The sequence below is a fragment of the Copidosoma floridanum genome, unplaced genomic scaffold, assembly GCF_036245765.1.
Source record: "Copidosoma floridanum isolate Cflo_tuat_1 unplaced genomic scaffold, Cflo_Japanese_pri ptg000007l, whole genome shotgun sequence".
Taxonomy (NCBI): Eukaryota; Metazoa; Arthropoda; class Insecta; order Hymenoptera; family Encyrtidae; genus Copidosoma; species Copidosoma floridanum.
The window spans coordinates 2157927-2184893 of record NW_028321884.1 but is presented as its reverse complement, the minus strand read 5'-3'; the positions used below and the strand labels follow the sequence as shown (position 1 = coordinate 2184893).

General features: G+C 41.7%; 2 protein-coding genes across 5 annotated transcripts in view; one reads left to right on the top strand and one right to left on the bottom strand.

The window, feature by feature from the left end:
- The window catches only part of sm (heterogeneous nuclear ribonucleoprotein L), a 40445-nt gene extending 34213 nt beyond the window's left edge, over positions 1 to 6232 (top strand). The window contains exons 7-11 of one of the 4 annotated variants that reach the window (XM_089588964.1): positions 4132 to 4221; positions 4653 to 5199; positions 5287 to 5546; positions 5703 to 5726; positions 5908 to 6232. In XM_089588964.1, the coding sequence (XP_089445090.1) occupies positions 4132 to 4221; positions 4653 to 5199; positions 5287 to 5546; positions 5703 to 5726; positions 5908 to 6053 (1067 nt within the window). In that variant the 3' untranslated portion in view covers positions 6054 to 6232. Of the gene's footprint in view, positions 1 to 4131; positions 4243 to 4646; positions 5200 to 5286; positions 5547 to 5702; positions 5727 to 5907 lie in introns of all 4 variants that reach the window. The other 3 variants (XM_089588963.1, XM_089588962.1, XM_089588965.1) reach the window with 3 other exon arrangements.
- An 11363-nt stretch (positions 6233 to 17595) lies between these two features.
- On the bottom strand, positions 17596 to 24004 carry stum (mechanosensory transduction mediator stumble). The gene is made up of 10 exons (XM_089588841.1): positions 23680 to 24004; positions 23339 to 23610; positions 22970 to 23266; positions 22562 to 22888; positions 22087 to 22484; positions 18823 to 19218; positions 18463 to 18760; positions 18225 to 18351; positions 17950 to 18144; positions 17596 to 17728 (listed from the first exon to the last, which is right to left on the bottom strand). The coding sequence occupies exons 1-10, from the start codon at positions 24002 to 24004 to the stop codon at positions 17607 to 17609; spliced, it is 2757 nt and encodes a 918-aa protein (XP_089444967.1). The 3' UTR covers positions 17596 to 17606.
- Positions 24005 to 26967: the final 2963 nt, after the last annotated feature.

Below are 26967 nucleotides of genomic sequence, written 5' to 3'. Positions count from 1 at the left end.
GAGCGTTGTCGCACTTCTTGTGGCCCTTCGGAGCCGAGAGACGACCTGTTATCATCGGTAAGTCCAGTATGTGATGATTTCCAAACATGTGATAAAAACTATTTTTTTCAATTAATCAGACAAATCGAAATAACAATTATATTATGCTTTTTTCCAATCGACCGAATTACATTCGATTGTACATTGTGTAATTATTATCATTATTATTATTATTATGCTACAATACTACAAACTATACTCTTTAACCGATACGCATTATAATATTATGTATTATATTCTGTAATCTCTGTATACAAAATTTATAATAATATACGTCATATGTGCTAATGATAAGAAAAAAAAAAAAAAAAAAACAACATTCAAAACATCACTTACTGACACTTATCGACTCAACGATGCACAACGACGGCGACGAGGCAGGCAATGTCTTTTGTGCATCGGATAAATGATATACTCGGCCAAACAACACCGAGCCAATTCCTTTCGGCATCATTTGATATAAAAAACATGATTTTACTGTGCCGCCGCACGGAGTTGACGTTGTCGTTTGAAAGAGACACACATCAGTATAATAGATATATGTAAATAATAATATGTTGAATTTCTTCACACTCACTCTCTTGTATTATATTCATGAACAATGTATAAATATGTGTACATACTAATTGTCGCGCGATCGAACATTGTAAAACTTATCCAATGATGCGACATTATTTCACTTTTCAGCTATACATATACATATATATATATATTTGTATATGAAATTGACATTATTCGATTTTCCCTATATATAATAAAAGAAACACCGCGAACCCAACGACCCACCGTTAAGCGATTTATTCTTCCTCTCCCATTACTTGTCGACTGGCACCCACCGTTCATTTCGTATCTCCATTGAATAGCCCCGAGCACCTTCATTCGAGACCGTAAAACGGTGGCTCAAGAGTCAAATATTGCCAACCCGCGGCAGCCCAGCCGCTGCAAAGTCCACCCTGGCAATTTTCGAGCTCCGCACTTGTACGCCCGGTGCTTCGGTTAAACATTTAATTTCGCCTCGAAGGGGAAAAGAAGATACCTATACTCTCCCTCAAAGGGACTGCGAGAGAGGAAGCGCGAAAAAAAAGCAGAGAGATATCAAGGATGAACGCGGGGGCGTGTACACGATAGGGTGTGCATGTATAGACGTAGTCCAGGAAAGGAGAGGGTGTCGTGTATATGCGCGCGCGCGCGCTCTCGGTGGGTGTTATGGGGGACCGCGCGCACTTGTGCCAGCCTGCGTGGCGTCGTCGCTCGAGGTCGATACAGCCACCGACGCTGACCTCGGCTAGTATCATCCGCTCCATTCCCTACGTGTATACATAACATGCACGCCGAGAGCTTGCAGCTTTACCACCACCCGCACCGTTATATACTATACGTATATGGCGCACGGTAAGCGAGACGGAGTGATAGATAGGGATGTTGTATGTGCTCTCGCTGGCTCGTTTGTTCGGTAGTACACCAACCGTGTTAAAAGTACGATAGGGGGTGGGACGGTCCCTTTACATACATACGTACGGCGGGTGAAATAAAAGGAGCCGAAAAATATGTTTGTAGGTCTCCGTATAATGTGTACCTATAATGCCCCTCGTATAGCTTAATGCGAGCATTAATTTTCTCCTCTCGCGGTTCTTCTCGCTGTTGTTGTTGTTGTTTTTTCCCCCCCCCCCTTCCCCTTTTTACGTTGCGGTGGCCGAGAGCTTGATTATCGCGCGCCGCGCGTGTGGAGCCCTTCGCCCCCGGGTCGTTATGATTAAAGAGGCTCGTTAGCCGGTTGCCGGCTCGTCGCTTGATCGGTTGGCTTTGTAATTCCTCTGATTCGCGCTCCCTTCCTTTTCCCGAAGCGCGTGTACGCAATTTGCGCCGCATAATTGCACAATTGTCATTTTCCTCGTGTCCAGTCTCGGGGCTATTAAAACGCGTCGACCTGTTATGTTACGTTGACTTTTCCCGGGGAAACTGTAACTTTTAGGTGATTATCGCGACACCGGACTAATTTGTTGAATTTTCGAAAATGCTGGGTTACTCGGATGAATTAACTGTTAAAATTCTCTTGTTGCAATCGTGACTCGAGCCGTGAATCATGGGTAAAAAAATACGAAACCCCACACCGCTGTCATCGATATATAATAAATTGGAGACTGTTTTTCGAGCCAACTATTATAAATAAAAAAAAAAGAAAAGAAAAAAGAATAATTACATACTTATACGAGACTCGTAAAGAAACTTGACTCTGCCCTAAGGCATAAAAAAGAAGAAGAATATGGGGTGTGTGTGGAGGCAATTTTTGTAGTCTATTTATATAGAGCCATATATCTTATGGGGGGGGGATGCAAAGAAATAGGATACAGAGATTTGATTGTAGTTTCCTACGTATAACGTACATACTTGATGTACACTGTAAATCTAAGGGTGCTAAATTACACGCACATATACAACGTTTACTAAAACACACCGTAGGTGTGTGTTATGTGATAACAATGCGTTTTCAGCATGTAGTTTTACTCATGTTGTCCATGTACATCAGCAAATGCATTTAAATTCAAAAAAAAAAAAAAAAAAAGTAATGCACATTGAAAGATGGCACCCCTCAACGTGCGTTGGTTTTAAAAGAAAGCTTCCAAATCGTTGACTCGTAAGTCCAAGAGTTAACATCGTGATCAACGAGTTGAGATCTATACGTCGTTCCTAATGATAAATCCTAGGGATTGAAAGCTGTCCGGCGGGTCTTAACACCAAATAAACAAACATTTTTTGGGATTGACATTAAACGTTGTGTCGTGACTCAGTGACGTAACATTCTTGTGTTGTCCTACCGTGAGTGACAGATTTTTCTTTTTTATACATAATTTGTATTTTCATACTCATTTTCTTGGTACCCATTACCACACTTTTTCCTCGGAATATTACTTTGTGTGTGTTTCGTTTGATGAAGACCTATTCTACGTAACAAAACATTACAAACACATGTTCGAAACAGTAGTATCAGTATCATCGAAGAAATTAGATTTTCTATGAGTACAGCCAACTTCCGTGACTTCCAGATGTTGGAGCAAAACCCCCCCGAGAAGAAACGCGTAAATTCTGTGACAGCGGATTAACACGCTCTAGGTGTATTAAAATAAGGCACTTGGATTAACAGTATATATTATGCGAAAAGTAAAAAATTCGATACCAACGCTCATCAAGCGTCTTTGAAACGGCAAGCCCGCCCGTAATTAACCTTAGACTTCATCATTCGTTAAATGTATCAAAACGAGGTATACCGGGGTAAGCGCTCACCCATACTTACGTATATACGCGTGGAGCGACTCTTGATATATTATCATGTACATCGAATGGTCAGGGTTCGTTTGCTCAAAAGATTCCGTAAACACGTACAACACGTTACCTAAAAGGCCGAGCAACTCGGTGGGTATGAGTAACGTTATATAAGTACTAATGTAATATTATTCCGCACCGCGCGCCACTACGCGTGTTGTATACCACCAAGGCACGAGGGATGGCAGGGGATGCTCGGTGGGGGTGAACGAGATAGCATATGCTGTTGTTTCCCTTTTCCTTCTCTCCCCCCCCTGTTTTTCTTCTGGTGTTCATCCGAATCGTGATCATTTGACGGGACCCGGATGCTGTGCGGGTCACATTGTGCCATTATTATACATCAGGGGGATGATATTTCAAAAGCAGAGAGGGGAGCATTTCAATGGGGGAGACATTACATTATAACGAGAGGTGCATCTTTACGTTTCATTAAAAAGCGATACGATACACGCAACAACAACAACAACATTCATACATTTTTTGGGCACGTCCACGTGTCATAACAATGGTAAAACGTGCAACAGATATACATCACAATCACACCGCGGACTGCAATCAAAATATATTTAACTTTCCAACGCATGTACATACATACATACATAAATAAATAAATAAAAATTTATAGCAATGGATTATAATTAATGTGTAGATCTTGAATTTGATCTACGTATATGTATGCATATATATATATGTGTGTTGTTTGCACCACTAAATTTGTATAAAAAACGTATAAACAACGAAAAGTCGAATCTTTTCTGTTTTGTGTCGCAGGAGTGAGCGCGCACAAGAACGACTCGACCAGCGGCAGGCCGGCACCCCTGCTCGCCGAGCCGCGCTACGGTGCTGCGCCCCAGCCGTACGGTAAGTGTGTGTTGTGCATCCACGTCCATGCATCTTTCTTATACTCTCACTTTCTCTCTCTCTCGAACCCATATCCACTTCTCTCTCTCTCTCCCCCCAGCCCTCGCCAAGTAATTATACACTTACTTGTTTATTCACACAACATCATCATTTCTAAAAACACATCATATCTGACCTCGTCACAGATCCACTGTACTGTACTGGACTGTGAGAGCAGCACCGACGCGCTCGTTATGCCTCCTCCTATTAATGTTACACGAGTTTCATTGTATATTTATGATTGTTGTTACGATTAAGATTATTATCATTATTATTATTATTATTGTGATCATCAATGATTGTCACTGTCTGGTGTATATGCCTATACTAAACTAAATTCTTTGCCCGTGTGTTGGGTATGCGCGCGCTTGTGTGTGTGGGTGTCTACACAGGTGCCGGGGTGACAGGAGCAGGTGGAGTGCAGTTTGGAGCGGGCGCGGGTGCCCATGACAGATACGAGGAGGGCTTTAACGGGCCAGCGGCGTACGCCGAGCCCTACGTCGAGCGGTACGGGATCAAATCGGCAGCTGAGTTTGCGGGCAGGGAGGCCCTGCACCCGACCCCCGCCGGCCGGCCTGGCTACGTGCCAGCTCTCGGCCAGAGTCCAGCCACGAGCAGCCAAGGCTCGGTCATGATGGTCTACGGCCTCCAGCCGGACAAGCTCAACTGCGACAAGCTCTTCAACCTGTTCTGCCTCTACGGCAACGTCAGCAAGGTCAAGTTCCTCAAGACCAAGGAGGGCTGCGCCATGATACAGATGGGCGACAGCATAGCCGTCGAAAGGTGCCTCCAGAACCTCAACAACGTCACCATCGGCAACGAAGCCAAGCTCCAGCTCGGCTTCTCCAAACAGGCGTTCCTCTCGGACGTCACGAATCCGTACCTCTTGCCAGACAAGACGCCCAGCTTCAAGGACTTTACCGGCAGCAAAAACAACAGGCAAACATTTACTTTACCATGAATATTATGTACCGCATACTTACTTGCGGGGCACTTTATGACGGGTGTTTGTTTTTTCATGTATAGGTTTTTGAATCCAGCGATGGCCAACAAGAACCGAATACAGCCACCCTCGAAGATCGTGCACTTCTTCAACACGCCGCCAGATCTATCCGAGGACACGGTCAACCACGTGTTCGTCGAGCAGGGCGTCGAAACACCCTCGACCGTCAAGCTCTTCCCGCTCAAGTCGGAGCGCTCGTCGTCCGGTTTGATCGAGTTTGGCAGCGTGGGCGCGGCCGTAGCTGCCATTATGGAGTGCAATCACACCGCCATCGAGAACAGCAGTGAGTATATTTATATACCTCCCTTCGAGACGGATTTCGTGCAATTTTCACTCGATCGGTAAAATCTTTTCTCCCTCTCTCTCCGTATATTTCTGTTTGCTTTAGTGCCACACTCGAGGCTAATTTCATTCAATTGACTTTACTGATAAAGGACAGTCATTTGTTTAACAGATGAGCCGAGCTGGACTTTTTTACTTCCGTCCTACGACAACCTTATAGCCAGGACTTTGATTTCCTTGAATGTTTAAAAGAATCGAATTAATCAAAGGGGTTGGGGTGGGGAGGGGGGCTTTTATCGTATTAATTTGCATCTACAAGTGACTGGAGTCTGATGTCGACTGTTTGGAAATTTTCATTGCAGACGGCAAGTTCCCGTACATAATGAAATTGTGCTTCTCGTCGTCGCGCACCATACCGACCAACTTCCCACCCGGCAGCGGAGGTAGCTCGTCCGCCGGCACGCTGTCCAACAACGGCCACGTCAAAATGCAGCAGGACTCGGAATAGAACGGCGAGGCCCAGGGCCAGCAGCGTCAGCAGCGCCAGCAGCCGCCACCCCCATCACCCCAGCAGCGGCAGCAGCAGCTCCAACAACAACATCAGCAGCAGCAGCAGCAGCAGCAGCAGCAACAGCGGCAACAGCAGCGGGCAGCAGCCCAGCTGGGGTTGGCGGGTCTTGCTGGTCTGCATCACCCGGCGTCGATGGGGACTGGGCCAAGTCCTGCCCAACAGGCAGCCGCGGCCGCGGCGGTGCTTTGTGGCTCCCAGCAGCAGGCGGCAGCGGCCGCGGCAGCCGCAGCTCTCGCACTGTCCCCGGTCCTGCCTCCGCCGCCTCATCCGGCGGCCGCGCCGCCCCAGGCCCTGCCCCCGCCGCCCCCGGGCTGTCTTCTCATTGCTGCGCCCACCCTCGCCGCTCATTACCAGCCGCCCCCGCCACCGCCTCCGCCCCTGCCGGCCTTCTGGCCCTACTGATAAACAGACGAGCCACCAAGCGAACGAATCAATCTGAAAAATCAACCAACTACTACCACCACCACCCAATTATTTTTATTATTATTGTGATTATGTTATTGCCACCAATTAATAATAAGAAAACATCAATGTCCTCCGTACGACGATATTTTATTCCCATGACGACCGCCCGCACTCTACAATGACGACCGAACGACGGACGAGCTGTAGTGTTCAGGTTGCGATGACGACCAAATATCGTTCCGAGGGTGACGACGACCATGCAATATCATCAAGCACGTACAGCTTGGGCCATCGTCCATACAATAGTCTCGCTGTGAACGGTATATATTTATTATATAACGACCTTTTCTAATGGTAGATACCGCGCTGCGCTACAATGTTATATTGAATGCAATCAGGTGAGGCACGGTGGGTGTTAATTTTCAGATGTACCTACACACAATTCATCAGTCAAAGTTCCTTGGCTGTATTTTCAAGGCCCAGGCGATGTTTTTATAAAAAAGAAGGAATAATAATAACGAGAAAATAATGCGTGTTAACGAGAAGCAGAACAATTTTAGAACTCGCATGAGCATGTTTTTCAGAGCAATGTGCGAACCAAATACTATAAAGTATATAACCATATTATGAAACTTGACTTGGCCATGCATAAGCCTAAGACTATTGCTTTGAGGGTTGTGAAGATAAAAAGTTGAAAGTGTTGATACAAAACGAGAGGGAAAATCAATTTAAAAAAAAAAAAAAAATGCAAAAAGGTAAACGCCGTTGAGGCGTGCGGAGAAAGTACTCGAGCGTACTTGCAACGTGTAGCATTAATTGTCCACTGTATCGCGCGTACTCGTGCAAGACATAATCAAGCGAGTGAATGCTAAATGAAACAAAAAAAAAATTATAAGTATGAAAGTCAAGCGCGTGCAAGAAAATTGAGATGTTAGAAAATTGATATTTGAGGCAATATTTGTTACAATACAATTAGAGTTGTAAGCTGTACTTGCTGTGTAAAAAAAAAAAAAAAAAGATAAAGAAAAAGAAAAAGAAATTAGCTCGTTGAAACTGCGAGATTGAGTTAAATGAAAATAAATCAATAATCGACATAAGCGAGAAAAGCGCGAGAGAGACGAGATAAGAGCAGAGTGGCGCTAAACGTAGATTAAAATGAATTTAAATTCGTGCGCTCATGCACTAAGAATACTTCAATTATGTAGATTAAGACGACGGATAATGGAGGTATTCTGTATACATAATGATTATACGTGAAATGATAAGTAGAGTGACAAAATAAAATTTAAAGCGAGAGGAGCCGTAAAATATATAAAAGGCACTAAATCGCGCGCGTAACCGTTAATTTCACACATCATCATTATTATTTTAATTACGATAATTGACTATTTCCTTTTTTTATTTCCTTCTTGTTATTTTATGTTCCTGCGACGTCTCCGCCGTAATTCATTATTTTCTTTCTACATCACACATTCTCATGTTCTCGTTATTATCATACAATGATAATTTTTATTTATGTGTGATTTCATTGTGACTTATATCATAATGATGACTATGATATAGCTTTACAATTTTACAGTTTAAGATGTACTTAGGATACTTATTGAGTTTATCATCTGTTTAAACAGAGAAATTTTTTCTTATGTATGTACGAAGAACGTGTAAATAAAATAGCTTTTAAGGTGTTAGACCTAAAGTTATCGCAGTATATAAGTACATTTCATAGATGTTTGCGTGTTGGTATGTGTGATAGCAGAGGAGGGAGTTGTTTGTTGTTCATTAAGGATTAATCCTCGTTTTTCTGAACTTTTTAAATCTGAATAAGTGAAATCAACGTAGAATAAGCCACAGGTCTACCACTTTTTTATACTTAGTTGCAGACTTGTTTGTAACTTGAATTTGGTGACATTCAGTTATTTGAGGTAAGTTTCGCTTATTCAGGTTTACATGAGAAGGTAAAAAAAGTAATTGTACATTTCGTGATTTGTAATTCCAATTTTCATAAAACGAATAATGAAATTAAAATATACCTATTAGAAAGAGAGTGGGGTCGTATATGAAAAAAATAAAATTTTCTTAAAAATTTAGATGATCATATCTTTTTTATTTATTGGTGAAAAAATTCCTCAAGTTGAATTAAATCGATAATCAAAAAGTAAAATCGACAGAAAGTTCCTTTTTTACACAATTTGCATTGAGCACAAATGTACGATTTGCCCTTGGTAAAACGCTTTAGGAACTTTTGGATAGAAAAACCATCCTTGTAAAACATCTTTATTTTGCACCTCGTAATATAAAACAAAAACAAAAAACACTCTTGCGCGTTAAACAAAAAGTACAGCTCGCGTGTGATTGTATACATGTGTTTAAACTTGGAAACTGAGTCAAGATGGAACATGAAAGTGAATTTCTCATGAACAAAAGAGTCTTGATGTGAAAGCTTGAGCAATTTTCGTAGCGTTTTTTCAATGTGCGCGTGAACACGATGATTTTTCCACGCTTAGACAACGAACACACGATAACACATACATTATAGGTTTTACATAATAACTAAAGCTACGATGTAGTTACGCAAAAAAAATTAATCAGCTTGAATGACCCTTAAACTCAGCTCCTCGCTTCCAACGATGTATCGCTTGGTTAATAGACGGCATCCCCGTTAGGCATATCCCGTGCGTACTGTTCCTGGTTTTTTTTCTTGCCTTTATTATTCTCGTTCAAACATTTTTATAAATTTCAAGTACCATTAGCTAAGACATCTATTTTCTATGGATAAATTTTTACAATCGATAATAACAATATGAAAAAGTTACAAATTTATATAAGTTTGAAACAAAGTATAAAATTTTGAAATGCCATGCGTCAGAATACACGTCATATTTTACTTGGAAAACAATATCGTTGTATAGCTTTATTAATATCAAAAGTGCAATGATTTTAATTCCTCTTGATATTCAGCGCTAATGATTATACATGAAGAAAGGTGAATAATAAGTATAGTAATAATGAAAAATATCAGATTAATCTATTATTTTTTAAAATATTTGAAACTTTACATATCTTGTCATTTATGGACAGCAAATGACTAATTGAACATTAAGCGTATTGAAGAAAAAAAAAAAAAAAAAGAAAAAAGGAAAAAAATACATGAAACTCGAGGAGAGTGTGACGTTCTGATGCATCAACTATACTTTACGTACAAAAATAATGAAATATACAATAAAACATCGTAAAATATTATATAGTTGATACTTAGAAACCCTACGTACGATGCAGTATTTCGAATTAGTGCGTAGTACAATACCGTGAGAGAGGAAAGACCAAGCTGCGTTTGTGAAGAATAAAAGTACACATAACGATAATTTCGAAGCTCATCATACTCACGTGTACTTACATCAAAACTCGAGGTTGTTGTGAAAAAAAGCGTAATAAGATTGAGAAGAAGCAAAAATTTTTTTAGTGAAACAAGGAGATGAACAAAACATATCTCCAATTCTATGTATGTATATACTTGCAAAACGCTTAAGAGTACATTTTATTCATTAAGATTGTATCTACGAATTCATCATTACTATTAATCGTTATTGATTATTATTACGATTATAAATATTATTTATTAGGGCATCGATTTTATAAAAGTCGATTGTCAGATATATATATATATGAATGTGTTTAGCAAAGAAAAAAAGGGTATAATATGTGTACATTTTTTGAGAAATTTGATAATGCAATTTATGGCATTTGTTGCGGCACAAATTGAATAAAATAAATAATATTCGTGCATCTCTCCGAGAGAAAAATTAGATAATTAGCTGTAATAAAATATGCTATTGCATATCGTCATACTAGCTAATTAACTAATTTAAAAAAATTTTCGATGATTCGGCAGATAGATTGTTCTTGTCTTGATTAGTAAAATTAAATTGATTGTTTTACAAAAAAGAAATAGGGTAAAAACTGCGTGGACGATTTTTTGCTTTTTTTGTGACGTTTGCCAATGCCACGATCTTACATGTTATCACAACGTCTGATGGCCTCACTATCACTCGGAATTCCTCAGCGCGTGTGTCCGGCTAGTCGAGGAAAAAAAAAACAATGCGTACAACTATACGATTTTTTATGATAATATTCTATTTATATTTTTCTAGTTTCGTTTTACGTAGTAGAAAAAGAAAAAAAAAAATACACCGGTCACACTTGCATCAATGAATTTTTGAAAATCGAGGCTCGACGAGACTAAAATCATTCCAATTGCGATATTATTTTTTAGTTAATTAAGTACATTTAACAAAAAAAATATATATATATAAATAAAAAAAATAAGAAAAAAATGATAACCAATCAAATGACAAAAATAAAAAGATACTTACATGAAGGAACGGATTGTTAATGGTAAAAAAATACGAAGATGGGCACGATACGCGTTACAGAACAAGCAAAATCGCCGTTAGTAGTGTATTTAATAGTTCCCAAGTATTAGTGGATGAGAAACATTTTACCTACTCTTCCTCTCCTTCTCCTACATATCAGAGAGTAGCCACCCTACAAATTAATTAGTAAAAAAAACACAAATCTTTGTGTACCATATCAATGTCTTTAGCGTTAAATTTCCTCGTTTACAAAATGAAAGGAAGCCCGTGTGATTATATATACATGAATAGACATAAAAATATATATTATAGATATACCTTTTTAAAGGAAATTGAAGATGAAATTGTGTAGAGATATCTATTCCCTCTCCGTACTTGTTATCCTAATATTGTTACCTTGTACCCTTTCCTACACCACCAACTGTCCGCTGTTCTCTTAGAAATTTGTACATCCATCTCGTGGAAAAAATATTTTTTAAGTCATATAGTTAATGCAGTATATCGATGTAGACGTTTGAAAATGATAAAATAGAAAAAAGTTTAATCAAAGGACTAGATATATCGTGCTATCACTGCTACACTAAATTCAAAGCTTTTATGCATAAGTCTAGTTATGTAAACGTAAATGGTAAAAATAACGTAGATTAATACAATTTATATTTTTTCCACGAGTTTGTCCCTGTTTTTGTTTTTCACTTTCTATATTCAATTGTTTTCTACACATTTTTCAATTTTCTTTGTATTTGGTTAACTTTATACATTGTATCTTTAATTTAACTTAAAGTATAAAAAAAAAAAAAAAAAAATTGTTTTTGTTAAAAATAAGAAATACTATTTTTTCTGTTTTCTGTATTCAATTTACATTAAAAAATAGTACACACCCAACTTTCATTTTTTTTCACGTGGAACAAGTAAAGATACAGAATAATAAATATCTCAAAAAACCCCTCATAATAGCCCTGTGTGTGTTATACATCTGAGCCGTAAAGGTCTCTAAGCTCTGTCTTCCCATTTGCTGCGTAATAAATAATAATTAATAAAAAAAAAAAAAAAAAAGAAAAAACAAAAAAAAATAACAAATTAGTTGCGATAAGATTTGTTGACTGTATAAATTAATTATGCATTAAATAATTGAACAAAAAAAAGTAAGCGAAATTTACAAAATATCACAAGTGGCGCGTGTAAAGTCTCGACCATTATCCGCACTTAGAGTTCGATATTTGCCTTTGCACTCGAACGTCGAAAGAAGCATCGAATCACTGTATATTTATTGACACTTGGTACATTCTCTTTATTTACCGAATTAGATAAATAATATTTTCGTGTCTCAGAGGACTGTTTTTTGCTTCAGAGAAATATACATTTATATACACATATATCTATATATTTCGACCAATGAGAAAAAATACAAGATAAAAAAAATTGTGAGAGATAATAAAATGAATAGGGGGAAAAAAAAAGAAAAGAAAGTTCTTGTCATCAAAGATTAGATGTGCAAGTGCAAACGGCACGAGTTTTCCGGATTTTGTCACGACACTGCGCGAGCAATTGAAAAAAATTATGTAAATGTATTTTAAGGTAGTTTTATCTCTAGACAAAATGAAAACAAAACAAAATGAAACTCATCGTACATTATTACGAGTGCGAATGTTTTTCGCTCGTTTAAAATAAGTCGGCGTGCTGTTTTAAAACTAAACAAAGTTTAGATGAAGAATAATAAGAAAAGAAAAAAAAAAAAAAAAAAAAAAGAAATGGAATAGAGTAAAATAAGAAGGCGAGTGATATTTTAAGTTCTTTGGAGCGAGAACGACGCGTTGAAGAAGCAGAAAAGAACAATGTTTTTTTTGCTAAACAATTTTGAATCTCGTGGTAAAAGAAATAGCCAGTGGATGGAAAAAAAAAAAAAAAACCTAGAAAAAAAGAAAAGGGGAAAGAAAGTTTGAGTGAAACACGAGTAAACAAAATACAAATACAGAAGAAATGTTATATCTGTATTTAACAAAATAATGTATGTCGTACGCTGTAATGTTGTTTGAATTTGCGAGTCAATTATCTGTGCCTAGCAGCCCTGCGCACCCTACCAAATGATGTACCACCGTTCTGATAAAAAAAAAAAAAAGCAAAAAACAAAAAAAAACATTAAGCCGTTAAAAAATTATAAAGTATTTCAACAGTCTCTTAAATGAAAGCAAAAGTATTCGGTGATTGGAGGAAAAGAGAAATGGTCGAGAAATCCAACACTTTTTTAAAGTTTATTATTTTGTAATATAATATCTGTTAAGGTCGTGAAAGTACGGAATAATTTTATATGACCGTAATATTTCAATACAAGATAATTATTTTTTTATATTCAACACGACGAGATAATTTGTAAATTGTGTATATATTTTGCATGATTTTTCTATCGACATTGCCAATTAACGTTCGCGTTTCTCTTTATTTCTCTTTTCCGAAATTCACCAAAAATATTAAGTAACAAAAAATAATTGATAACAGTAATAATAATAACAATATAACAAAAAAAGAGAAAAATCTGATGTATATCTATGAAAAAATCGATATATAGAGAAACTAAAGTACGAATTATCAAATATTGAATTGGTTTCTGAATTGATACCCTCAAATCAACTAATAAAATACTTTTTGTTTTTTACCTAGGCTAGTAGAAACATATTTAAACATGCTTATGATTTTTATTTATGTTTTTCTTTCGCATACATCAAATAATAACATTGTGTCTTTAGTATCAATGTTGACGAATGATCGGTAAGTGTACGCATAAAAAGAAAAACACATATTTCGCACATCACTTGAACTTATACTTTTTTGAATGACAATTACTTTTAAGTACACTCAAACAAATATTAGAAAGGCACTAAACAAATGATCGATACTCTCGCTGATTTTATTTGCAAATTGAAAAAAAAAAATTTAGGCTTGCATTGATCGACACTAGCAGGTTTCTGTATGTTTCTACGAAAGGACTGTATTTTCTAACAATGATACAACATTGATGATATAATTTAAACGGGAACAAAGGTCACATTAAACGCTAAACAAACAACAAAGTAAAGAATGACAAAAAAATCTGCAAAACACACAGAAAAACTCGCACCATTATACATGTACCTTGTACGATGTAAAATTATTTAGAAAAAAAAAAAAAATGTAAAAAAAAAAGTTGAAAAAACAACAACAAAATGACAAAAAAAAACATATAGGAAGGTTTAGTAGAGGTAGCGTAACACAAAAATCGTCTCACACTGAACACAACAGCACAAACAACAACAGCTACACGTCCGCAAAGTACATACAACACGACACGTCACGACACCAACACCATACTTACTCCCAAGTAAATCATACATGCCTAACAAACCACGTAAACTGACATATCGATACACTGTTTTGTTTTTCTTTTTTATATATATTTATACATGTATAAAAAAAAGCGCATGTTAATATCACCATTTGTATGTGTAATGATTCACTGTAAAAATTTGTTGTGAGATTTCGTGTTGATTCAACAAAGGTGTGCTTCTTACTTTTCCGACACGACACGTTGACTGGGGGTGCATAAATATATATATACACTTGAATGAATGACTACTTTTCCTCTTGTCACTTTTACGTTTTATCATTATTAAATGTATAAAATGAAGGAAAAAAAAAACCTTGAATATGCACTGAATACGAAAACAATCAAAACTTGTAATCCTGCACCTTTAATACACCACAATAATCGCCAACACTACCACCGTTGAGATAACAACTGCCACTATATTGGAGTTGTGTATGATTTCACGACAAATAAAATAATGTTTTGAAACGATAAGAAACATAACAACAAAATGATAAAACAAAAAAAACGTGGGAGCTAGATTTTATTGCCGTATGGTCATATAAACATATATAGATTCGTAGTCTCTATTCATTAGAGTTATTTTAAGTTTGTCACGTGACTGTAATGGTTATTCCTATTATTATTATTATTATTATTATTATACAATTAGTCACATTACACACTGTAACACAATTATTATATGACAAATAATCTACTTGTGCATAATGACATCTATATATATATATATATATATTATGATTACTATCTAATATATATATATATATAATGAAGTCACATCATTAAACATTATATACTACTCGAATATATATATTTAACGTCGGCGACTCAATTCATTGACACCCACACCATGCTCTGCACCAAATATTAAATTATATACCAGTACCTATATCCAATACAGCACAAAGGAAAATTCTTTTATATTTATACTCCAATTTAGGTACAAAAAGTTTTTTCCTTTGTATTGACACGACAACCAAATAATCCATATCAGACCACTTTTATTTTAATTTATGCTTGAAGCTTTATTTACAAAAACAAAAAAGTAGCAGTCTTATCAGCCAAACAGCCGAGATGTAATTTTTGTATTTTCATTTTATCACGTTATACTTTTATGAAAAACAATTTTTTTCACTTTTGTTTTATCACGAATGCAAGTAATTCAGCTTATACTTAATATCACAAAATGCGCCTTTTCTTTGCTAAGCTGCGTACAGTTTCATTTTAAATTTTACAGCTTGTTATTAATTTTTAACTTTTTGACCATTTTTATAGGGATGGTCAACTAATTCAAGTAAATTAGTTGAAAGATCGAATAGCGTATTTTTTATGATTATTGTTATCTATACATGCATCCGAGTCGAGTCGATATTTCTGCAGTTCACGCAACCGCTAGAGAAATATAAAAAGAGCATATAAATACGTATTTTCTCTATTGCTTTATTCATAAATATGCATACGCGATAAAAATGTTCTTTTTCAACATACGCTATTTTATGCTTTTAGTCAACATTTTTTTGCTGAAATATAAGGAAAAAAAAAACATGATAAATAAAAACTTCAAGCGACAACCTAATAACAGAAAACAGAGCACATGATTCGATGTATACATTTTACTTTTTTATCTTCATCTTATCAAAGAAAACAAAGTTAAGTTCAAAGGAAACGAAAGCGATGATTTGGAGCAGATACACGAAACTAGAGCAAACACACTTGGATTATCAGGTATGTAAATTTTGAGTAACATATACTTGTGTTACAGGATAGGAAAGAAAAAAGAAAACTTATTAATTGCACGTTAATTGGTTGCGCAATCGTGAGGATGACAAATTTAAGTAAGTCGCTCATTTTTCTAAAAATATTTTATTTATTTTCATTTCGTTGATTATTTTACACTTACATGTAAGAAAATCATATATGTAAATATATCATCGTAGAAAAAAAAGTGAAATTACATTGTTAAGATACAAAAAAAAAAAAAAAAAAAAAAAGTTGAACGAATCAGAAGAAGAAACTTGACATTCCAAAAATCCTCGTCGACACTTAAAGTCACGTCAATAAATTAAAATACTTAACGCTATGCCCTCGCAATATAATATATTCCGGAATTCCGCTGATATGAGTGATTAGAGATTCGCGTGTGATTTGATGGCTGAACTGACGTAAGCCGCATAACTAATCATTTCGATGAAAAATAAATGGAAGAACAATCGTTGTTTCAGTTATTCTTTTTTTTCTTCCTTTTTGTTTCTAATTGAGGAAAAAAAATCGATACCTTGGAATTTGCAACATACTCGCGATCGTCCGTCGTATAAGTTGTAATGCCGAGGAAACTTTTTCGTGTATATATATATATCCATTTGTAGTAAACTTATTGCCCAATACAACCGTTTCCGGGTAATGTGCTTTCATTGTGGAAGCAAAAAAAAAATGTTTTTACCCGATTTTGATATTCACCGATTCCCGTAAAAGATAAACATATATAGTTATAATTGTAGGATACTTAAAAATTATCATTCGACCATTCGTCGCTTGTATAAAAAACATCACTGCTTGTTGATATAGAAAAAAAAGTGGTTTTCATCTCGATCTCGTGCGGCGGACAACCTATTTTCCACCCGCGTTAACTGGGAAATCACCATTGACGCGCGTTTGAGCTCAGTCTTTGTTGGCAAGACTAAAAAAAATCGAGCTAAAGGAAACCGAGCTGACTCGAAAATTTTTTTACATTAAACAAAAAAAAAAACAAAAACCAACTATAATATAATGTGTATGCATGTACGTGTAGATGTACTGCTTGAAATAAAAAAAAATCCTCCTTTCTCTCTCTCTCATTCTATATATATATAGGATATATATTCTTCTCATTTGCGCCACAAGTGCATCCAAGTACACAACACGCCTCGTAGAGATAAAAAAAATTGTATACTTAGTATAGTTTTGTTTCGTCCGTTGCACGGAATGACATCTTTTAAAAAACTGAAATGACACCCCAGAGTCCGCGCTGCAGGTGTAAACGTACACAGGTAGGTATTATCGTTGGATGATGATGATGATGATGTTGTGCTTGAAAAAATATACACGTGGGTATGTATGTTAGTACGCGCGATGCATGGACGATGACGGCGAAGGGAAGTAGGGGGTGAGTTCCAGTGGGCCACAGGTACGTATATATATATGTTATATCCATGTTCCAAAAGAGACCTCGAGGGGTGTATTCATGAGTACACACTACACGGTAGGTTGAAAAAGTCGTATACTAAGTGTACGCGCAGTATGGGTAGGTAACAATAACGTATATATGTAAGATACAAATATGTACACTACTGTGTGCATGGTGAGTGTGTGTATAGTTCAGCGAGATTGTTCGGTGCGCAACGCCGATACCCCCGGTGCTGGAAGAGCGATGCCGGTCTCACCGCGCGCCTCCGGATCGTTGGCCGCAGCCTCGGACTCCTTGAAGCGCTTGTACTTTTCTGAAAAAGAAAAAAAAAAAAAAAGGTTAAAGATAAGAACGAAATGAGCGCGCGAGGTATAATGTAGGTCGCACGAGAGCCTCGTTAAAATTCAGAGATGCGACCCCAGATATATATACGATATATACCCCCCCCAAGCAGGTATATACACATATATATGTAATAATAATAAAACACGTAAGATATTATGAGTGTAACATATAGTATAATGAAATGAGTACTTGCGACGCGGAGCATAGTGACGCCCCACCAGATGCTCCAGCCCCAGCCGACGAGGCAAAAGAGGACCGTGAATAGTTGACTGACGCCCACGACGATGTCGACGGTGAGGGCGCCGAACCTGGCCTTGGGGCTCGCTGTCGCCGAAAATCGCGGCTGACCGCAGCACAGGTTGAACAACCCGCTCATGGTTGTACCTGCATCAACAACGACAACATTAATGAAATGTATGTATATGGCGTTAAATTATCATCGGTCGGAGATTTGCGAGTTTTACCAGAGCCGGGGAGGAGGACGTTGCAGATAAGACAGATCCAGGCCAACGGCACCGGCAAACAGGGTATCGCGCCGCGCATCACCGAGTTGTGCTCGATCAGGACATCCGGCAGCTTTGGCCTGGTGTCCTATTTTCCAGCCACGTGCGACAAGGACACACACACACGTATATATATATATACATATTTTAATTTTTAGTGCACATGATGTACGTAACCAAATGGGTGTAATAAAATTACCTCGGCGACGGGGGGTGGAGCTATGCTGCCGACGCTTTGTTTGGCCCTGGGGTTCTTGTTGGGCTTGTCGGGCCTCTTGCAGCAGGATGGCAAGCCGCAGCCGCCGGTGCAGCACTTTGGGAGGGTGCAGCAGCCGGCGCAGCGCGTGAAGAGGCCCCGGCAGAGCCCGCCCAGTCGACGTCCCGGTCCACCGGGACAGCAGCCGGGTTGCCGGGGGGCCATCTCGACGGGGCCCACCTGGACGTTTTGGGCCCCCCGCCTCGTGCCCAATCGCGTCCGCGCCCTCAGCCTCGCGCACCTGTTCTCGCGGCGATCGTTACTACGTGTGGGTCGATTTTTTTATGCGAGCGCATGTATTACCTGCAGGCTTCCTTGATCCTCGACCATCTGCTCGGGGTGACCTTGAGGCTGCTCGACTGGTGGCCTTGTTGCTTGGGGTTGCCCGGGGAGTCGAGGGTCAACTGGAGGGTCGAGGCGGTCTGGTTGCGGGACTGCTTGCCCGGCCACGGACGGCCCTTGGGCTCGCGCTTCAGCGCTAAGCAGCGCATCTTTGGCCACCACCCGGGGAGCCCTTTGCCCTTCCTCCTCTGCTGCTGCTGCTGCTGCTGCTGTTGCTGTTGTTTCTTGCTACCGCCGGTGATGAACTTGTTGCCGAACTTTAGACGCTTCCACCTGCTCGCGGCCGTTGGTTTCTTACGGCCCTTGGGCCCGGGTCGCTTGGCCGATGGTTTCGCCGCACCCGCTGCTGCTTGTGTCCTTTGATAAACAAAAGCCCGCGTGGGTTATATAAGATAAACACTTGCCGATACCGATGCCGCGCCGGTGCGTATGTACAAACGATTTTTACCGATCGATCGGAAACAAACGGAGTTTTGAGGAAGTTCCAAAGAGGAGGAGACAAAAAAGCCCAGTTGGTCGCGGTGTGGTATGGTAAAGTGGAGCGGCACGTGTCGGGGAAGGACTCGCGGCGAACTGAAGGGTTGTCGTGACTGACTGAAGGAAAACGAGAGAGAGCCAGCTGCTGCCGTTGGTAGTGAGTAGCTCGAGTTGACCATCGGACTCTGGGTGTGTGTGTGCGCGCTGCCGAGATTGCGGCACCGGTCGGTCGAGAAGGGGCTCGCCCGTGTATAGCCCCTCATCAGTCGCCGCTGATGTTAACTCTGGTCACGCGAGCCCAACGGCCCTCTTTGCTCGTACACACACGCGCGCGTAGGGATCGATAAATCTCGAGCACTTTTTTTTCCCCCCCCTCTTTCTTTCCAGAGGTGTACTCCTTAGCCTTTTGCGCTGCCCTGCTTTTCTCGGACATACGTACACGTAGGGAAAGTACTTACGTGCCCGAGAGAGGCCTTGGCGAAATTATTTCAACTACGCGAGCTGCTGCTGTAATTATGTACATGATACTTTTGTCGCGGTTAAGCCAACGTCGTTGGGGCCGTTATTGTCATTACCCGCGAGCTTGACCTTGGGATAGGTGCTACGAACGAGATGCCTTTTGGTCTCCCCTTTTTTCTTTAGTCCGCGACGCAAGTAGTAATGACCGATTGTGGTCGGACGTGAGCGCAGTAGATACGGAAGGATACAAATGTGTATTTTCACGTCACACCCCCCTACGTGAGTCATTCGTGTGATATTTACCACGTAAGAAAAAAGAGCAAAAAAAAAAAAAAAAAAAAACGAGTTCCAGCACAGTTCGCGCGGGTGAAAAAATATCGTCGAAAATCGTGAAAATCATCGATTTCCGCGTACAATAGGGACGAAAATTTAGATATGTAAACTACACAGCTAGACATTTGCATTTATCGAACATTCGACGTTTGGCACGTACACGAATAAAAATAACAAAAACAATTAGGCATCGATCGGCAAAGTTACGACGTCCCCAAGAAAGCGGCGATGATGGAATTAGTGACGAGAGAGAATTGAATTTATTTAATACAGAGTTAAGAGCTAATCGGTCCTTGTAGCTCGGCTTATTGTGCAATTACATATCTCAATATAGTAGGAGCCATTTGCAGCCTACTCCCAGTCTAATTCATAGTAAAAATTGATAAAATAAATAAATAAGTAAATAAATAAGTAGATAAAAGTTTACATAATATATCGTATCACAGTTAGTAAAATCTGAGAGAGAGAGAGAGGAGGGTCGAATGGAGAAAAAATCAAAGACCATCGTAAGAAAAAAAAAAAAAAAAAGAAAGGAGGGAGAGTACAAGTGTACATTTTACACAATAATACCCAATGTAATGCTGGGCGCCACTTGACCTTGGCCGCGCACGCGACCCGCATAATACACCTAGGACCGGCCGAACGAACCCCCCCGCCCCTTCGAAATTTTTACACATACATGCGCTCGGTGTCTGTACATACATACGCGTGCAAGCTTTGTTACTTTTATTTCTCGCTTTCCCCCCTCGCTCGCCCATTTTTTTGTCTCAACTTTGCCCTAAGTGGTGTAATGATACAGCTATTTGGTCCTCAAGGTAAACCGATTTTACGGGCACTCGAGTGATTTTCGACCACCCACTTGGAAGGAAAATTTCTCTGGTTTCCCCATTATTGAAAATCACTCCACGCGTGCCAGAGGGTTCGATTTGCGAGATTTCTTTCGTTTCCCGCATTTGGTTTAGAAAAGCGCGACCCACGGGCTTCTTATCGCTTTCCGTGCCCTTTGAAGTACACATACACATGGAAATATGCAAATTACAAAATGCGAAACAACGGGTGAACGAGCCGATTTTTTATTTTTTTTTTCATTTTCGCGTCAGGTGTAATTATTGTACACACGGGCGTTTGTTTGGCCAAAAGTGAGATTTCAACTTTGGACGACCGGACACTTGACTCCCGGTTCGTAAAATATCACAATCTCGGGTTGTTCGGGGAAAAAAGCGCCAAGTCCGCGTTTGAAAGTTTAAATTCAAAATGGTTAATTGGGTCGCTGAATTGAAAAAAAAAAAAAAAAAAAACGTGCATGCGATTACAATGTGAAAAATGTGCTCGAGACAGGCAATCGAGAGAGAGAGAGGGAAATACAAGACAAATGCACCAAAACAAACAAATCGGTGCTTATAATATACATATATCCACGCACGAGAGCCGCACGTGTGCGAGGCCCGTATTGCAGTTTCGCATTAACAAAGCAGGCGTTTGATGCCAAGCCGCGATTTATTAACCCTCCGCATGGTGAAACGGCCCGCTGACGTCGACGTCGGCAATGTAAATCGTGTGTGCACTCCAAACAGCGGCAGCAACTCCTTCTTTTCCCAATACATGCACGCGTGTCTAACGCCAACTCCTTCGAACGAGGATCGATACAGGAGAGCTGGTGGCGCGCACACACACACACCTATGCATACCCGTATATCCCACCGCCCACCGTGCAAACTGTATAATAGGGTGTACGTGTAACGACAGCCAAGGGGTTAAGGAACTCTGGACCTTTGCACGTTCTCGACTGCTTACATTATCAAGCCCTAGACCGCTTTTCCTTCCCCGATTTTCGAATCGAATCGAATCGAATCCTTCCTTCCTTCGATTCAATCCGATTCAACGCGACCGAAAGTGTTGTTCTTACACTCCAACGCGAGTAAGCAATGATAAGGGAGGGGAGAAAAAAAAACCCACGTCCTCTCGCCGTTGTTCTCGTGGTGGACGACGTTCCCGCTGAGGGTTTCGATCTCGTCGGGCCGCTTGACGACGTGCAAGCCGGTCTTCTCCTTGGCCGAGGACACGCCCCTGACCGTGTTGACGCTGACCCCCGTGTCGGTCGAGTGGAGGCTCCCCAACGAGTCCGACTCAGCGGTGATCGCCTCCTGCGCGTTCAGCGTCACCCTCTTTCTGTTAGCCATCGCCCTGTCCTCCCCGTCGGGTGCCATTACCCTATTTGCCCCGCTGTCCGTCCTCGACGCCGGGGACAGCTTCTTCGAGTCGCCCGTCGATGCCGTCGACTTGCTCGAGCTCTGGGCTATGCTGCTCTTGCTGTCCGTTTTCTTGTGCGTCGACAACGACGCCTCGCGCTCCTCCTACGAACAAAGTGTCGTTGCACACAAAGCGCCCACCATTCAAATGTATGTATACATGAGAGTGCAAAAAAAGTCACCGCTGTCGCGTTCTGCCTTCCCGTCTCCGAGGCGTCCGAGCTCGGGTTGCCGGCCTCGTTCTCCGAGTTGCCTGCCTCGGCCTCCGCGGTCTTTTGCCTGCTCTCCAGGCTCTTCAATTTCGCCGCCAACTCGTTCTCGGACAGTATGGTCGTCGCGTCGATGTGCAGGGGCTGGACGGCCGTCGTCGTCGTCGTGTTAACGACGCTCGAGGTGCCCGTCGCCCCCGACGACTGCCTCAGCAGCTCCACCAGGCCCCCGTCCTCGTCGTTGGCCTGCTGCGCCACGCTCTCCCTCGACAAAGACTTGGTTTTCTTGCTGCTGCCCGTCTGCAAGAATCATTTGCGATCGTTTGTTGTTTCCTACAAACTACATCGACAAATTTGATGAAAAAAAAAAAAGGGGTATACATTGTTGTCCGCACTGGTTTTGGGCTCCTCGGGTTGGGCGCTACCGGCGTTGTTGGCAGTGGCTTCGCCGTCGGCGAGGCTCTGCGTGGACGTTGAATCACCCGCGCCGAGGCCCCCCTGCCTCCTCGGGATCCTCGAGGGCGAGTCGCCGACTCTGTTGTTGCGCTGCGTCGCCTTGGCCGCTGCACTCGTCGACGTGGCAGTGATGAACCTCTTGTTGTTGCCCGGCTTCGGTGGCGCCAAGTGGTTCCGGTCGTACCTGTGGTTCGGCAGCGCCCCGTTCGGCCTCGCCACCCCCTAAGTATCAATGAAAAACAACGGGTTCAAAAAGGAAAAAGTTTTATACCGCGACAGCGTGTATAGGTATACCTTGTTGGCCGCGGCTGGCTTGTTGGGCGAGCCCCGGATGGGCGAGAGTTCGGGCGCCCTCTGTCTCGCCGGCCGGCGACCGCTACTGGCGTTGTTGTTGTTGTTGTTGTTTTTACCGGCTATGCTGGACGCGTAGTTGTCGCTGACGGCGCGTCTGCCGTACCGGGGAACGAAGCCGTTTTCCTTGGGTTTGGTCGTCGCCAAGTTGGCTCGGGCCGCCGCGGGTCTCGGTATCTGGCTGCGCTTCGGGCTGTTCTGATTCGAGTGCGAGCCTACGGCGAAGAGAAGGGAGGGAAGCAATGAATGAAAAAAGATTGGTAAGTGTGCGCGTGGAGGCCTACCTCGGCGGCTGTCGGGGGAACGGGGCCTGGAGCGCGATCTCGCCCGGGGAGGCGGGCCCTTGAAGCCGCGGCCTCGAAAGGGCGAGACCCTGCCGGATCCGGGCCTCGAGGGGGCCGTAGCCTCCCCCGAGGGGGGACTCGGGGGCCTTGGCTCGGCAATGATGGCGAAACTCGAGTTGCGGTGGCTGCGCCCGTAACTCGTGCTCAGGGGCGTGATCTTGTAGGGCTCGGGGGCTCGGGCGGGCGGGGGCAGTGGCTGATGGATCGTCGGCTCGCAAAAGATCCGGCCCCCCGGCGAGAGGACCCGAAACGGCGGTGCTTCCATCCTGCTGCTTTGGGCGTACGTCGTGCAAGTCTCGCGGGTACCGGTGGTAGTAGTGGCGATCTCGGTACGACTCGCAGCATGCCTTATAATTATATATATATATATATACACACGCTCGGCCTACATCGTGAGCCAGCTGCTACTCATTATCCCCGATCTTCGGTACATGCTCATCGTCGACCCTCCGCTGACGATCTGCGGGCACACATATAATATAATATACGCATGTGATATCGTTGTGATTATTATTGTTAACGGGTATTGGTGTACATGCATGGGATATATATAGTTGTTCCGGATGTCGGAGTTTACCGTGTACACATACAATTCGATATCCTCGCTCGGATGAGCATCGGCAAATAATCGGTAAAAATATACCCGAGCGAGTGCATTTCTTTTGTAGCCACGTGCATGTATATGTATACTATAGGTACTCTTTGCTGGAGAATAAGAAGGCTTATTACACGGTGCATCCTCTTGGCGGTGTCTGCTGCAGCAATGAATATATACACACTGTCACGCTCTCATTCCTCCGAGATGATGTGGGCCGCTGTTCCAACTATAGGTGTACATGCGTTCCTATGCAGTCTGGGTGTAATAGGTGTGTATACGCACGAGGAGCCGATGGCCTACATCCGACTCATATTTTTTCAGAGGCGAGTCACTTTATTTGTCGGCGTGGCCGATCGGAAGAACATTTCTCCGGCACCCTCGTAGCGCGTCATTCCCGACGATCCTTCGTCGTATGTGTGTTTTCTTGTTCGCGCGCACATCCGCCAAGTCAATTCACGCGCTCTTCTCTCGGTTGCTCCGGTTTCCTGTGTGTTTCACGTGCAAACAACAATTTTTGCATTTAGCTCACCCGTCTGTACATAATATGTAGGTACTCGTTTTTAATAACGCGAATGGAAAAAAAAATCAAGCACTCGCATTACACGAGCTACGGCGTTTTTACAGAGTAAAAAACGTGACGCGAGAGCGGGTTGATGGGGCGTAATAAGCGTTTAACGCGTGCACAAGCTCGTACGTGCAGTGATGCGCCACACATCAGGTGTGCTGTCGCTTCTATGACGATGATGGAAATGTGTAATGACGAAAACAGTTATATACATGTACATCTGGGTGATGGGCACGACACGGAGGGAATACAGCACGTATAACCGTGCGCCGGCTCTGCACATTTATGGTTTTTTGTGCAATATCGAGAGAGAGAGAGGCCCATTAAATCGCGGATGCGCTTTGCACGTGTTCTCTTGCGGTAATACCCGTGCACCGTGGCGTTTTATGCGCACAGGCACCGTAAGATTGTATACATTTATATACCGCGGACTAACCGGAGCGTGGCACTGTACGCTACTATTTTAGGTACACTTTGCGGTCTCGTTAAAAAAAAAAAAAAAAAAAACAAAAAAGAATCGTTACCTCCTCCCCGGTGGTGGTGTGACAAAACGGCGGGTACGTTGTTTTCGCGGTTGTAAATTGAAAAGCTGTGGGTAAGCCGATTGTTTACGGAGAAAGTAAAAACTTCTACCGAGATGAGATGGAGGAAATCGACAGAGTAGCAACAACAACGGAGTCTTTTTTTTAAATCGTTTGTCCTTCCTCTGTATAAAAGCGAGCAAATTAACTCTTTACGCTTAATCCATCGACGGCGAGCGCGCAATTATAAAGGCGCAAGAAAAACTTTCCTTCCCCCCCCCCCCGAGTGGCCCAAGTCGTCTCGACCCGAGTGAGACAATGGAAAAGGAAAGCAACGAGAGCCAAACGGCCAGAGAGTTATATAAATCTCGGACCCTCCGAGGAGTTGTTCCGCTCGCGCGCCTACCCGGCGAAACTCGCGCAAGTCCATACGGGGCGCAATTAAAGGCCCGCGCGCTCGTGAAGAAAGCGAAAAGTTCGGACTATACGTGTGCCGGTTTTTTATACATTGCCCATCCATTTGACGTTTTGCAATGTGAAAAACAACAGTATATAGACACCCCTTCCTTACCACCTTTGGGGGAGGGGGGGTGAACCGAACAAATAAATCGTAAGTGTTGTAAAAGTAAAAGTCAACGGGCGCGCGGATTCGGGGAAAAGTTTGATTGCCGCGCGTGTCATTTCATACCCGAGTGCGTCGAATCGTACTTGTATATATATATACGAGAAGGAGAAAAGCAATTGCACGGAAATCGACTCGGGTGGGCTTTCGAAAACGCATTAATTTCCAACGGGCGTTAAACAATTCGCACCGATTTCGCGATGTATACATGGGCACCATACATATATATATGTACTGTACAACATTGCGATGAGCGGAGATGAAAAAGCGCGATACACGTACGCGCGTTTGTAGGGAATAATGATAACGAGTTTATTTTTACGGCGACTTGGGCGGTCTATAAATAAACGAAAAACGAAAATAGCCGCGTGGTATTAATTTACATCGCCTGCGTGTACCGTTGTTGTTGTTGTTGCTGATGCGTGTGACATTTGTGGCCAACGATGGTATAGCGTGTCATCCAATACATGTACCGTGTACACCCGTGCAAAAGTGTTAAGTAAGGGGTTGGTCCCTCTATATATCGATCTCTCTCTCTCTCTCTATAACCGCGCGAATGAGCCGAGCTTGCAAGCTGTGCCACTCGTATGTACACACATATACTGACCAATGGACATTACATCCGTACCAGCACACTCGCCTCATACTTATACTTTATATGCATGTGGATTTTGTGTACGAGTATATATTTTCGGGGAGCACATGCCAGACTCGATGGAGAAGTCACATGCGAGACTCCGCACTTTCAGCTGTTAATCAACTCTCTCTCTCTCTGTACCTGTACGTATATAGGTACTTTGGGCGCACACGTTAATACATTTTACACAACTGTACATAAATATTGTGCTTTGTATAAATATATATATAAATATGTTGTTGTACGTGTGTACACTGTGCTGACAGTATAATGTATATTGTACAC

What these genes read in the sequence shown, in the direction of transcription:
- stum (XM_089588841.1), bottom strand. Translation starts at nt 24,004, where the DNA reads ATGGAAGCACCGCCGTTTCGGGTCCTCTCGCCGGGGGGCCGGATCTTT. An exon ending in AAACCAGTGCGGACAACAAT is followed by an intron (nt 22,889 to 22,969) that starts GTATACCCCTTT and finishes TGATTCTTGCAG; the next exon opens with ACGGGCAGCAGCAAGAAAAC. An exon ending in CACTATGCTCCGCGTCGCAA is followed by an intron (nt 17,729 to 17,949) that starts GTACTCATTTCA and finishes TTTCTTTTTCAG; the next exon opens with AAAAGTACAAGCGCTTCAAG.